Source organism: Pristiophorus japonicus, chromosome 21 (assembly GCF_044704955.1).
Source record: "Pristiophorus japonicus isolate sPriJap1 chromosome 21, sPriJap1.hap1, whole genome shotgun sequence".
In the NCBI taxonomy this organism is placed as follows: Eukaryota; Metazoa; Chordata; class Chondrichthyes; family Pristiophoridae; genus Pristiophorus; species Pristiophorus japonicus.
In genome coordinates this window covers 58558689-58573496 of record NC_091997.1, presented here as the reverse complement: position 1 = coordinate 58573496, position 14808 = coordinate 58558689, and the positions used below count along the sequence as shown (strand labels likewise).

Genomic DNA, 14808 nt, shown 5'->3' with positions numbered 1-14808 from the left:
CAAAGGAGTACCAGTTGATGTGGTATATTTGGACTTTCAGAAGGCTTTCGACAAGGTCCCACACAGGAGATTAATGTGCAAAGTTAAAGCACATGGGATTGGGGGTAGTGTGCTGACGTGGATTGAGAACTGGTTGTCAGACAGGAAGCAAAGAGTAGGAGTAAATGGGTACTTTTCGGAATGGCCGGCAGTGACTAGTGGGGTACCGCAGGGTTCTGTGCTGGGGCCCCAGCTGTTTACATTATACATTAATGATTTAGACGAAGGGATTAAATGTAGTATCTCCAAATTTGCGGATGACACTAAGTTGGGTGGCAGTGTGAGCTGCGAGGAGGATGCTATGAGGCTACAGAGTGACTTGGATAGGTTAGGTGAGTGGGCAAATGCGTGGCAGATGAAGTATAATGTGGATAAATGTGAGGTTATCCACTTTGGTGGTAAAAACAGAGAGACAGACTATTATCTGAATGGTGACAGATTAGGAAAAGGGAAGGTGCAACGAGACCTGGGTGTCATGGTACATCAGTCATTGAAGGTTGGCATGCAGGTACAGCAGGCGGTTAAGAAAGCAAATGGCATGTTGGCCTTCATAGCGAGGGGATTTGAGTACAGGGGCAGGGAGGTGTTGCTACAGTTGTACAGGGCCTTGGTGAGGCCACACCTGGAGTATTGTGTACAGTTTTGGTCTCCTAACTTGAGGAAGGACATACTTGCTGTTGAGGGAGTGCAGCGAAGATTCACCAGACTGATTCCCGGGATGGTGGGACTGACCTATCAAGAAAGACTGAATCAACTGGGCTTGTATTCACTGGAGTTCAGAAGAGTGAGAGGGGACCTCATAGAAACGTTTAAAATTCTGACGGGTTTGGACAGGTTGGATGCAGGAAGAATGTTCCCAATGTTGGGGAAGTCCAGAACCAGGGGTCACAGTCTAAGAATAAGGGGTAAGCCATTTAGGACCGAGATAAGGAGAAACTTCTTCACCCAGAGAGTGGTAAACCTGTGGAATTCTCTACCACAGGAAGTAGTTGAGGCCAATTCACTAAATATATTCAAAAGGGAGTTAGATGAAGTCCTTACTACTCGGGGGATCAAGGGGTATGGCGTGAAAGCAGGAAGTGGGTACTGAAGTTTCATGTTCAGCCATGAACTCGTTGAATGGCGGTGCAGGCTAGAAGGGCTGAATGGCCTGCTCCTGCACCTATTTTCTATGTTTTTTTTTATCTGTCCCTGTCTCCTGCACCTGTCCCTGTATCTTTCAGCTGTCCCTGTATCCTGCACTTGTCCCTGTATCTTCCACCTGTCCCTGTATCCTGCACCTGTCCCTGTATCTTCCACCTGTCCCTGTATCATTCACCTGTCCCTGTATCTTTCACCTGTCCCTGTATCTTCCACGTGTCCCTGTATCCGTCACCTGTCCCTGTATCCTCCACCTGTCCCTGCATCTTCCACCTGTCCCTTTATCTTCCACCTGTCCATGTATCTTTCACCTGTCCCTGTATTCTGCACCTGTCCCTGTATCTTCCACCTGTCCCTGTATCTTCCACCTTTCCCTGTATCATGCAGCTGTCCCTGTATCCTGCACCTGTCCCTGTATCCTGCAACTGCCCCTGTATCTTCCACCTGCCCCTGTATCTTCCACCTAACCCTGCATCTTCCACCTGTCCCTGTATCCTGCACCTGTCCATGTATCTTTCACCTGTCCCTGTATCCTGCACCTGTCCCTGTATCTTTCACCTGTCCCTGTATCGTTCACCTGTCCCTGTATCTTTCACCTGTCCCTGTATCTTTCACCTGTCCCTGTATCTTCCACCTGTCCCTGTATCTTCCACCTGTCCCTGTATCTTCCACCTAACCCTGCATCTTCCACCTGTCCCTGTATCCTGCACCTGTCCATGTATCTTCCACCTGTTCCTGTATCCTGCACCTGTCCCTGTATCCTGTACCTGTCCCTGTATTTTTCACCTGTCCCTGTATCCTCCACCTGTCCCTGTATCCTGTAACTGTCCCTGTATCTTCCACCTGTCCCTGTATCCTGCACCTGTCCCTGTATCTTTCACCTGTCCCTGTATTTTCCACCTGTCCCTGTATCTTTCACCTGTCCCTGTATCTTTCACCTGTCCCTGTATTTTTCACCTGTCCCTGTATCCTGCACCTGTCCCTGTATCCTGTAACTGTCCCTGTATCTTCCACATGTCCCTGTATCCTGCACCTGTCCCTGTATCTTTCACCTGTCCCTGTATTTTCCACCTGTCCCTGTATTTTCCACCTGTCCCTGTATCTTTCTCCTGTCCCTGTATCGTTCACCTGTCCGTGTATCTTTCACCTGTCCCTGTATCTTCCACCTGTCCCTGTATCTTCCACCTAACCCTGCATCTTCCACCTGTCCCTGTATCTTTCACCTGCCCCTGTATCTTCCACCTGTCTCTGTATCCTGCGCCAGTCCCTGTATCCTCCACCTGTCCCTGTATCTTCCACCTGTCCCTGTATCCTGCACCTGTCCCTGTATCTTGCACCTGTCCCTGTATCTTGCACCTGTCCCTGTATCCTGCACCTGTCCCTGTATCTTTCACCTGTCCCTGTATTTTCCACCTGTCCCTGTATCTTCCACATGTCTATGTATCTTGCACCTGTCCCTTTATCATGCACATGTCCCTGTATACTTCACCTGTCCTTGTATCTTTCACCTGTCCCTGTATTTCCCACCTGTCCCTGTACGTTCCACCTGTCCTCTATCCTGCACCTGTACTTGTATCTTTCACCTGTCCCTGTATCTTCCACCTGTCCCTGTATCTTTCACCTGTCCCTGTATCTTCCACCTGTCCCTTTATTCTGCACCTGTCCCCGTATCTTTCACCTGTCCCTGTGCCTTCCACCTATCACTTTATCCTGCACCTGTCCCTGTATCCTGCACCTGTCCCTGTATCTTTCACCTTTCCCTGTATTTTCTACCTGTCGCTTTATATTTCACCTGTCCCTGTATCCTCCACCTGTCCCTGTATCTTCCACCTGTCCCTGTATCCTCCACCTGTCCGTGTATCTTCCACCTCTCCCTTTATCCTGCACCTTTCCCTGTATCCTGCACCTGTCACTGTATCTTTCACCTTTCCCTGTATTTTCCACCTGTCCCTGTATCTTTCACCTGTCCCTGTATCCTCCACCTGTCCCTGTATCTTTCACCTGTCCCTGTATCCTGCACCTGTCCCTGTATCCTGTACCTGTCCCTGTATCTTTCACCTGTCCCTGTATCCTGCACCTGTCCCTGTATCCTGTAACTGTCCCTGTATCTTCCACCTGTCCCTGTATCCTGCACCTGTCCCAGTAACCTCCACCTGACCCTGTATCTTTCACCTGTCCCTCTATCCCCCACCTGTCCCTGTGTCTTTCCCATGTCCCTGTATCTTCCACCTGTCCCTGTCTCCTGCACCTGTCCCTGTAACCTCCACCTGTCCCTGTATCTTGCACCTGTCCCTGTATCTTGCACCTGTCCCTGTATCTTGCACCTGTCCCTGTATCCTGCACCTGTCCCTGTATCTTTCACCTGTCCCTGTATTTTCCACCTGTCCCTGTATCTTCCACATGTCTATGTATCTTGCACCTGTCCCTTTATCATGCACATGTCCCTGTATCCTTCACCTGTCCTTGTATCTTTCACCTGTACCTGTATTTCCCACCTGTCCCTGTATCTTCCACCTGTCCTCTATCCTGCACCTGTCCCTGTATCTTCCACCTGTCCCTGTATCTTTCACCTGTCCCTGTATCTTCCACCTGTCCCTTTATTCTGCACCTGTCCCCGTATCTTTCACCTGTCCCTGTATCTTCCACCTATCCCTTTATCCTGCACCTGTCCCTGTATCCTGCACCTGTCCCTGTATCTTTCACCTTTCCCTGTATTTTCTACCTGTCCCTTTATATTTCACATGTCCCTGGATCCTCCACCTGTCCCTGTATCTTTCACCTGTCCCTGTATCCTCCACCTGTCCCTGTATCTTCCACCTGCCCTGTATCCTCCACCTGTCCCTGTATCCTCCACCTTTCCCTGTATCTTGCACCTGTCCCTGTATCCTCCAGCTGTCCCTGTATCCTCCAACTCTCCCTGTATCTTCCATCTGTCCCTGTATCTTCCATCTGCCCCTGTCTCCTGCAACTGTCCCTGTATCCTGCACCTGTCCCTGTATCTTTCACCTGTCCCTGTATCCTGCACCTGTATCTTCCACCTGTCCCTGTATCTTTCACCTGTCCCTGTATCTTTCACCTGTCCCTGTATCTTCCACCTGTTCCTGTATCCTTCACCTGTCCCTGTATCCTCCACCTGTCCCTGTATCTTCCAGCTGTCCATGTATCTTTCACCTGTCTCTATATCCTGCACCTGTCCCTGTATCGTCCACCTGTCCCTGCATCTTCCACCTTTCCCTGTATCATGCACCTGTCCCTGTATCCTGCACCTGTCCCTGTATCCTGCCTCTGCCCCTGTATCTTCCACCTGTCCCTGTATCTTCCACCTGTCCCTGTATCTTCCACCTGTCCCTGTATCTTTCACCTGTCCCTCCATCTTCCACCTGTCCCTGTATCTTCCACCTGTCCCTGTATCTTGCACCTGTCCCTGTATCCTGCAACCGTCCCTGTATCTTTCACCTGTCCCTGTATTTTCCACCTGTCCCTGTATCTTCCACCTGTCTATGTATCTTGCACCTGTCCCTGTATCATGCACATGTCCCTGTATCCTTCACCTGTCCTTGTATCTTTCACCTGTTCCTGTATTTCCCACCTGTCCCTGTATCTTCCACCTGTCCTCTATCCTGCACCTGTCCCTGTATCCTGCACCTGTCCCTGTATCTTTCACCTGTCCCTGTATCTTCCACCTGTCCCTGTATCTTTCACCTGTCCCTGTATCTTCCACCTGTCCCTTTATTCTGCACCTGTCCCCGTATCTTTCACCTGTCCCTGTATCTTCCAGCTATCCCTTTATCCTGCACCTGTCCCTGTATCCTGCACCTGTCCCTGTATCTTTCACCTTTCCCTGTATTTTCCACCTGTCCCTGTATCTTTCACCTGTCCCTGTATCCTCCAGCTGTCCCTGTATCCTCCACCTGTCCCTGTATCTTTCACCTGTCCCTGTATCTTCCACCTGTCCATGTATCTTTCACCTGTCCCTATATCCTGCACCTGTCCCTGTATCTTCCACCTGTCCCTGTATCTTCCACCTGTCCCTGTATCTTTCACCTGTCCCTGTATCTTCCATCTGTCCCTGTATCTTCCATCTGTCCCTGTCTCCTGCACCTGTCCCTGTATCTTTCAGCTGTCCCTGTATCCTGCACCTGTCCCTGTATCTTCCACCTGTCCCTGTATCCTGCACCTGTCCCTGTATCTTCCACCTGTCCCTGTATCGTTCACCTGCCCCTGTATCCTCCACCTGTCCCTGTATCCTCCCCTGTCCCTGTATCTTCCACCTTTCCCTGTATCTTTCACCTGTCCCTGTATCTTCCACCTGTTCCTGTATCCTTCACCTGTCCCTGTATCCTCCACCTGTCCCTGTATCTTCCACCTGTCCATGTATCTTTCACCTGTCCCTATATCCTGCACCTGTCCCTGTATCTTCCACCTGTCCCTGTACCTTCCACCTTTCCCTGTATCATGCACCTGTCCCTGTATCCTGCACCTGTCCCTGCATCTTCCACCTGTCCCTGTATCTTCCACCTGTCCCTGTATCTTGCACCTGTCCCTGTATCCTGCACCTGTCCCTGTATCTTTCACCTGTCCCTGTATTTTCCACCTGTCCCTGTATCTTCCACCTGTCTATGCATCTTGCACCTGTCCCTGTATCATGCACATGTCCCTGTATCCTTCACCTGTCCTTGTATCTTTCACCTGTTCCTGTATTTCCCACCTGTCCCTGTATCTTCCACCTGTCCTCTATCCTGCACCTGTCCCTGTATCCTGCACCTGTCCCTGTATCTTTCACCTGTCCCTGTATCTTCCACCTGTCCCTGTATCATTCACCTGTCCCTGTATCTTCCACCTGTCCCTTTATTCTGCACCTGCCCCCGTATCTTTCACCTGTCCCTGTATCTTCCACCTATCCCTTTATCCTGCACCTGTCCCTGTATCCTGCACCTGTCCCTGTATCTTTCACCTTTCCCTGTATTTTCCACCTGTCCCTGTATCTTTCACCTGTCCCTGTATCCTCCACCTGTCCCTGTATCTTTCACCTGTCCCTGTATCCTCCACCTGTCCCTGCATCCTCCCCTGTCCCTGTATCCTCCATCTTTCCCTGTATCTTTCACCTGTCCCTGTATCCTCCAGCTGTCCCTGTATCCTCCACCTGTCCCTGTATCTTTCACCTGTCCCTGTATCTTCCACCTGTCCCTGTATCTTCCATCTGTCCCTGTCTCCTGCACCTGTCCCTGTATCTTTCAGCTGTCCCTGTATCCTGCACCTGTCCCTGTATCTTCCACCTGTCCCTGTATCCTGCACCTGTCCCTGTATCTTCCACCTGTCCCTGTATCGTTCACCTGTCCCTGTATCTTTCACCTGTCCCTGTATTTTCCACCTGTCCCTGTATCCTTCACCTGTCCCTGTATCCTCCACCTGTCCCTGTATCTTCCAACTGTCCCTTTATCTTCCACCTGTCCATGTATGTTTCACCTGTCCCTGTATCCTGCACCTGTCCCTGTATCTTCCACCTGTCCCTGTATCTTCCACCTTTCCCTGTATCATGCACCTGTCCCTGTATCCTGCACCTGTCCCTGTATCCTGCACCTGCCCCTGTATCCTGCACCTGCCCCTGTATCTTTCACCTTTCCCTGTATTTTCCACCTGTCCCTGTATCTTTCACCTGTCCCTGTATCCTCCACCTGTCCCTGTATCTTTCACCTGTCCCTGTATCCTCCACCTATCCCTGTATCTCCCACCTGTCCCTGTATCTTTCACCTGTCCCTGTATCTTTCACCTGTCCCTGTATCGTTCACCTGTCCCTGTATCTTTCACCTGTCCCTGTATCTTCCACCTGTCCCTGTATCTTCCACCTGTCCCTGTATCTTCCACCTAACCCTGCATCTTCCACCTGTCCCTGTATCCTGCACCTGTCCATGTATCTTCCACCTGTTCCTGTATCCTGCACCTGTCCCTGTATACTTCACCTGTCTCTGTATCTTGCACCTGTCCCTGTATCTTTCACCTGTCCCTGTATCCTGCACCTGTCTCTGTATCTTCCACCTGTCCCTGTATCTTCCACCTAACCCTGCATCTTCCACCTGTCCCTGTATCCTGCACCTGTCCATGTATCTTCCACCTGTCCCTGTATCCTGCACCTGTCCCTGTATCCTGCACCTGTCTCTGTATCTTGCACCTGTCCCTGTTGCTTGCACCTGTCCCTGTATCCTGCATCCGTCGCTATAACTTGAACCAATGTGGAGATTGCATGTTCAAGTGCCACCCCAGACTCTCGAGCTCATCATTGAGGCTGGCAATCTGGTGCAATAATAAATCCAGCAGCACAATGCGAAGAAGAGCAGGCGCAGTCTCCCTAGTGTCCTGGCCAATGAGCATGGTCACATTGCTGCTTGTAGGAATTTCTTTGCATAATTTGGCTGCTGTGCGAAAGGCGCTATATAATATTATATTTTCCCTTTGCTTATTTCTATTTGCCCCTGTGTCTCCGAATCTCTGTGATAGGGTCACCTTCTTCGCACCCCCTCCTGGTGTGTGGGTGATGTTGTCCATCGAGCCAATCTTGGACTGAGCCTTGTCCTTAAAATCCACTTTCTGTGATTTGATCTCCACATTGCCACCACCTGTTGGGGAAGAGGTTCAGACAGTGTGCAATCAGTCAGTCTGTGCAATCTTCACATTTCAGTGTTACTCATTTTTCAACATTTATTTATTCCTCTGTTCCAGTGGGTCCCAAGGAGCCCCAGACTAACTCTGCAAAGACTAGCTGTAATCATACTACCTGACCAGCTCCACTCACACCCTCTCTCTACCTCCACTCCTCAGTCTTTCTGCCTAATCACATTCCAATCAGCCACAAATCAGCATTTCAATCTGTATTTGTCAGCTTGGTTCAGAACATTGTGCGATTGAGCCCATCTACACAACAAGCCCAGAATTGATGTCAATGTTCTCTCTGTCTGAGATGGAACACTGGGTTCTCGCTCTCTCTCTAATATGTAATTGTGATCTATTTCTAAAAGATGTAAGTGTTCTCCCTCACTCTAAGATGTGACTGTCCTCTTTTCCTAAAATGTAACTCTACTCTCTCTCTTTAAGATGTGACTGTGGTCTCTCTCTCTCTCTAAGATGTAACTGTACCCCCTCGCTAAGATGTGATGCCATCCTTCCTAAGTTGTAACGGTATACTCTCCCTCGCTTTAAGATTTAACTGTAATCTCTCTCTCTCGCACTTTAAGATGTAACACTGCTCTCCCTCCCGCTAAGATGTAAATGTGCTCTCTCATTCTAAGATTTAATTGTCCTCTCTCAAAGATGTAAATGTAATCTCTCTATAAGATGAGTCTGCTCTCTCCCTCTCCAAGATATGACTGCCTTCTCTTTCTCTAAGATGTAACAGTACTCTCTCTAAGATGTATGTGTTCTCCCTCACTCTAAGCTGTAACTGTCCTCACTCTCTAAGATGTGACTGCCCTCTCTCTCCCTCTCTAAGATGTAACTGTACTCTTTCTCTAAGATGTAACCTCTCTCTCTTTCTCTCGCTCTAAGATGCAACTGAATGCTCTCTCTCTCTCAAAGATGTAACTGTACTCTCCTTATCTAAGATGCAACTGTCTTCTATCTCTCTCTCAGATGTAACTGTCCCCTTTCTCTAAGATGTAACTGTGCTCTTTCTCGCTCTAAGATGTAACAATACTCTCTCTCTAAGATGTAACTGTCCTCTATCTCTCTCTGATGTAACAATGCTCTCTCTCTCTCTAAGATGTAACTGTGCTCTCTAAGATGTAACTATGCTCTCTCTCTTTACGATGTAACTGTCCTCTCTCACTCTAAGATCTAACTGTCATCTCACTCTCTAAAATGTAACTGTACGCTTTCTTTCGAAGATGCAACTGTGCTCTCTCTCTCTCTCTCTCAGATGTAACTATGCTCTCTCTAAGATGTAACTAGGCTCTATCTCTTTAAGTTGTAACACAGTTCTTACTCTCTAATGTAAATCTACGTTCTCTCTCTAAGATATAACCGCCCTCACTCTCTCTAAGATATAACTGTGCGCACTCTCTCTAAGATGTAACTATACTCTCTCTCGTTAAGATGTAACTGAGCTCTCTCTCTCTCTCTAAGATATAAATCTATGCTCTATGATGTAACTGTCCTTGCTCTCTGTAAGATGTAACTGTACGCTCTCTCTCTAAGATGTATGTTCTCCACCTCTAAAATGTAACTGTCCACTCTCTCTGTAAGATGTAACTGTATGCTCTCTCTCTAAGATGTAAATGTGAACTTAACTAAATATATAAGATAATGAGGGGCCTCGACAAGGTGGATGCAGTGAGGATACTTCCACTCATAGGGGAAACTAGAACTCGGGGGCATAGTCTCAGAATAAGGGGCCGCCCATTTAAAACAGTTGAGAAGGAATTTCTTCTCTCAGAGGGTTGTAAATCTGTGGAATTCTTTGCCCCAGAGAGCTGAGGGGGCTGGGTCATTGAATATATTTAAGGCGGAGATAGACAGATTTTTGAGCGATAAGGAAGTAAAGGGTTATGGGGAGTGGGCAATGAAATGGAGCTGAGTCCATGATCAGATCAGCCACGATCTTATTGAATGGCGGAGCAGGCTCGAGGGGCTGAATGGCCTACTCCTATTTCTTCTGTTCTTACGTAACTGTCCTCCCTCTCTCCCTAAATGTAACTGTGTACTCTTTCTCTCTCTCTCTCTAAGATGTAACTGTTCTCGCCCAGGAGATCACAGGGCTCCAGTTGGGATGGAGTGTAGATGTTTTTGGTATAAGGGGTGTTGGAGTGATGTGGGGCGGTCTGGTTGGGCTGGGTGCTCTTTGCCTTTCCGTCATTGTTCATAGGTTTATATGTAACCTTTAGGGCTGCTGACCGAGGGCCGTGCGGCTCTTTGTCGGCCGGCGCGGACACGATGAGCAAAAATGGCCTCCTTCTGCGCTGTAAATGTCTATGTTTCTATGTTTCTCTCTCTAAGATGTAATTGTGCTCTCTCACTCTCGCTCTAAGATGTAACTACTCTCTCTCTCTCTAAGATGTGATGGCCTCTCTCTCAAAGATTTACCTGGTCTGTGACGGATGTTGTCCTTGGATCCACACTTTGAGGCTACGTGACTCAGATCGATCTTCTTGTTCAAAATTTGTACCTGAATTTATTTTCAAAAAAATTGAACAGCTGATAATCAGAGGAGCACATGGAGTTCATATATGTCTCATAACGGCTCTGTGGAATCTCACACACTGGGAATCTCACACACTGGGAATCTCACACACTGGGAATCTCACACTGGGACACTAGGAATCTCACACACTGGGATTCTCACACACTGGGACACTGGGAATCTCACACACTGGGACACTGGGAATCTAACACACTGGGAATCTCACAAACTGCAACACAGGGAATCTCACACACTGGGAATCTCACACACTGGGACACTGGGAATCTCACACGCTGGGACATTTGGAATCTCATACACGGGAATCTCACACACTGGGACACTGGGAATCTCATACACTGGGAATCTCACACTAGGACACTGGGAATCTCACACATTGGGAATCTCACACACTGGGAATCTTAAACACTGAGACACTGCGAATCTCACACAATGGGACACCGGGAATCTCACACACTGGGAATCTCACACGCTGGGACACTGGGAATCTCACACACTGGGAATCACGCACACTGGGACACTGAGAATCTCACACACTGGGATTCTCACACATTGGGACACTGGGAATCTCACATATTGGGACACTGGGAATCTCACACACTGGGATACTGGGAATCTCACACTTGGAATCTCACACATTGGGACAGTGGGAATTACACACTGGGACACTGGAGATCTCACACGCTGTGACACTGGGAATCTCACACACTGGGACACTGGGAATCTCAAACAGTGGGAATCTCACATTAGGACACTGGGAATCTCACACGTTGGGAATCTCACACACTGGGAATCTCAAACACTGGGACACTGGGAATCTCATACACTGGGGCACTGGGAATCTCACACTGGGAATCTCATAAACTGGGGCATTGGGAATCTCACACTGGGAATCTCACACACTGGGAATCTCACACACCGGGACACTGGGAATCTCACACACTGGGAATCTCACACACTGGGACAGTGGGAATCTCACACACTGGGTATCTCACACACTGGGACACTGGGAATCTCACACATTGGAAATCGCACACACTGGGATTCTCACACACTGGGGCACTGGGATTCTCACATACTGAGACACTGGGAATCTCACACATGGGGAATCTCACTCACTGGGACACTGGGAATCTCACACACTGGGAATCTCACACTAGGACACTGGGAATCTCACAAGTTGGGAATCTCACACACAGGGAAACTCACACACTGGAAATTTCACACGCTGGGACACTGGGAATCTCACACACTGGGAATCTCACACACTGGGAATCTTACACACTGGGACACTGGGAATCTCACACACTGGGAATCTCACACACTGGGAATCTTACACACTGGGACACTGGGAATCTCACACACTAGGATTTTCACACACTGGGACACTGGTAATCTCACATATTGGGACACTGGGTATCTCACACACTGGGACACTGGGAATACCACACACTGGGACACTGGGAATTTCACACTTGGAATCTCACACATTGGGACACTGGGAATCTCACATATTGGGACTCTGGGAATCTCACACACTAGGACACTGGGAATACCACACACTGGGACACTGAGAATCTCACACTGGGAATCTCACACACTGGGAATCATAAACATTGGGACACTGGGAATCTCACACGCTGGGACACTGGGAATCTCAAACTGGGAATCTCACATACCGGGAATCTCACACACTGAGACACTGGAAATCTCACACACTCAGAATGTCACACACTGGGAATCTCACCCACTGGGACACTGGGAGACTCACACACTCAGAAACTCACACACTGGGAATCTCACACGCTGGGACACTAGGAATCTCACACACTCAGAATCTCTCACACTGACAATCTCACACACTGGGACACTGAGAATCTCACACTCAGAATCTCACACACTGGGAATCTCACACACTGGGAATCTCACACATTGGGAATCTCACACATTGGGACAGTGGGAATCGCACACACTGGGAATCTCACACATTGGGACAATGGGAATCTCATACACTTGGAATCTCACACACTGGGAATCTCATACACTGGGAATCTCACACATTGGGACACTGGGAACCTCACACACTGGGACACTGTGAATCACACACACCCAGAATCTCGCACACCGGGAATCTCACACACTGGGACACTGGGAATCTCACACACACTCAGAAACTCACACCCTGGGAATCTCACGCACTGGGACACTAGGAATCTCACACACTCAGAATCTCTCACACTGGGAATCTCACACACTGAGACACTGAGAATCTCACACTCAGAATCTCACACACTGGGAATCTCACACAACGGGAATCTCATACACTGGGAAACTGGGAATCTCACACACTGGGAATCTCTCACACTGGAAATCTCACACATTGGGAATCTCACACACTGGAACAGTGGGAATCTCACACACTGGGAATCTCACACATTGGGACAATGGGAATCTCATACACTTGGAATCTCGCACACTGGGAATCTCACACACTGGGAATCTCACACACTGGGACACTGGGAACCTCACACACTGGGACACTGCGAATCTCACACACTCAGAATCTCGCACATCGGGAATCTCACACACTGGGACACTGGGAATCTCACACACTCAGAATCTCACACACTGGGAATCTCACACACTGGGAATCTCACACAGTGGATCACTGGGAATCTCACACACTGGGAATGTTACACACTGGGATTCTCACACACTGGGACACTGGGAATCTCACACACTGGGAATCTCACACATGGGACACTGGGAATCTCACACACTGGGAATCTCACACATTGGGACACTGGGAATCTTACACACTGGGACACTGGGAATCTTACACACTGGGAATCTCACACACTGGGACACTGGGAATCTCACATATTGGGACACTGGGAATCTCACACACTAGGAACCTCACACACTGGGAATCTCACTCACTGGGACACTGGGAATCTCACACTGGGAATCTCATAAACTGGGGCACTAGGAATCTCACGCACTGGGAATCTCACACACTGGGACACTGGGAATCTCATACACTGGGAATCTCACACACTGGGAATCTCACACACTGGGACAGTGGGAATCTCACACACTGGGATTCTCACACACTGGGACATTGGGAATCTCACATATTGGGACACTGGGAATCTCACACACTGGGATACTGGGAATCTCACACTTGGAATCTCACACTTTGGGGCACTGGGAATCTCACACACTGGGACACTGGGGATCTCACACGCTGTGACACTGGGAATCTCACACACTGGGTCACTGGGAATCTCAAACACTGGGAATCTCACATTAGGACACTGGGAATCTCATACATTGGGAATCTTACACACTGGGAATCTCAAACACTGGGACACTGGGAATCTCACACATTGGGGCACTGGGAATCTCACACTGGGAATCTCATAAACTGGGGCACTAGGAATCTCACACACTGGGAATCTCACACACTGGGACACTGGGAATCTCATACACTGGGAATCTCACACACTGGGAATCTCACACACTGGGACAGTGGGAATCTCACACACTGGGTATCTCACACACTGGCACAGTGGGAATCTAACACACTGGGAATCTCACACACTGGGATTCTCACACACTGGGGCACTGAGATTCTCACACACTGGGACACTGGGAATCTCACACACTGGGACATTGGGAATCTCATACATGGGGAATCTCACACACTGGGACACTGGGAATCTCACACGTTGGGAATCTCACACACAGGGAAACTCACACACTGGGAATCTCACATGCTGGGACACTGGGAATCTCACACACTGGGAATCTCACACACTGGGAATCTCGCACACTGGGACACTGGGAATCTCACACACTGGGACTCTCACACGCTGGGACACAGGGAATCTCACACAGTGGGATTCTCACACACTGGGACACTGGGAATATCACATATTGGGAAACTGGGTATCTCACACACTGGGACACTGGGAATACCACACACTGGGACACTGGGAATTTCACACTTGGAATCTCACACATTGGGACACTGGGAATCTCACATATTGGGATTCTGGGAATCTCACGCACTGGGACACTGGGAATACCACACACTGGGATACTGGGAATACCACACACTGGGACACTGATAATCTCACACTGGGAATCTCACACACTGGGAATCTCACACATTGGAGCACTAGGAATCTCACACGCTGGGACACTGGGAATCTCATACTGGGACTCTCACATACCGGGAATCTCACACACTGAGACACTGGAAATCTCACACATTCAGAATGTCACACTGGGAATCTCACCCACTGGGACACTGGGAGACTCACACACTCAGAAACTCACACACTGGGAATCTCACACACTGGGACACTAGGAATCTCACACACTCAAAATCTCTCACACTGGGAATCTCACACTCTGGGACACTGAGAATCTCACAC

The 14808-nt window shown here is 49.0% G+C and overlaps 1 protein-coding gene across 14 annotated transcripts in view; it reads right to left on the bottom strand.

Annotated features, from left to right (window-relative positions):
- Nucleotides 1–14808, bottom strand: part of maptb (microtubule-associated protein tau b) — a 677874-nt gene that overhangs the window by 198278 nt on the left and 464788 nt on the right. For all 14 annotated transcript variants that reach the window (XM_070864827.1, XM_070864822.1, XM_070864826.1 and 11 more), the window contains 2 exons: nt 10252–10333; nt 7681–7793 (listed from right to left, as the gene is read on the bottom strand). In XM_070864827.1, coding sequence (XP_070720928.1) covers nt 7681–7793; nt 10252–10333 — 195 coding nt within the window. The remainder of the gene's footprint in view (nt 1–7680; nt 7794–10251; nt 10334–14808) is intronic.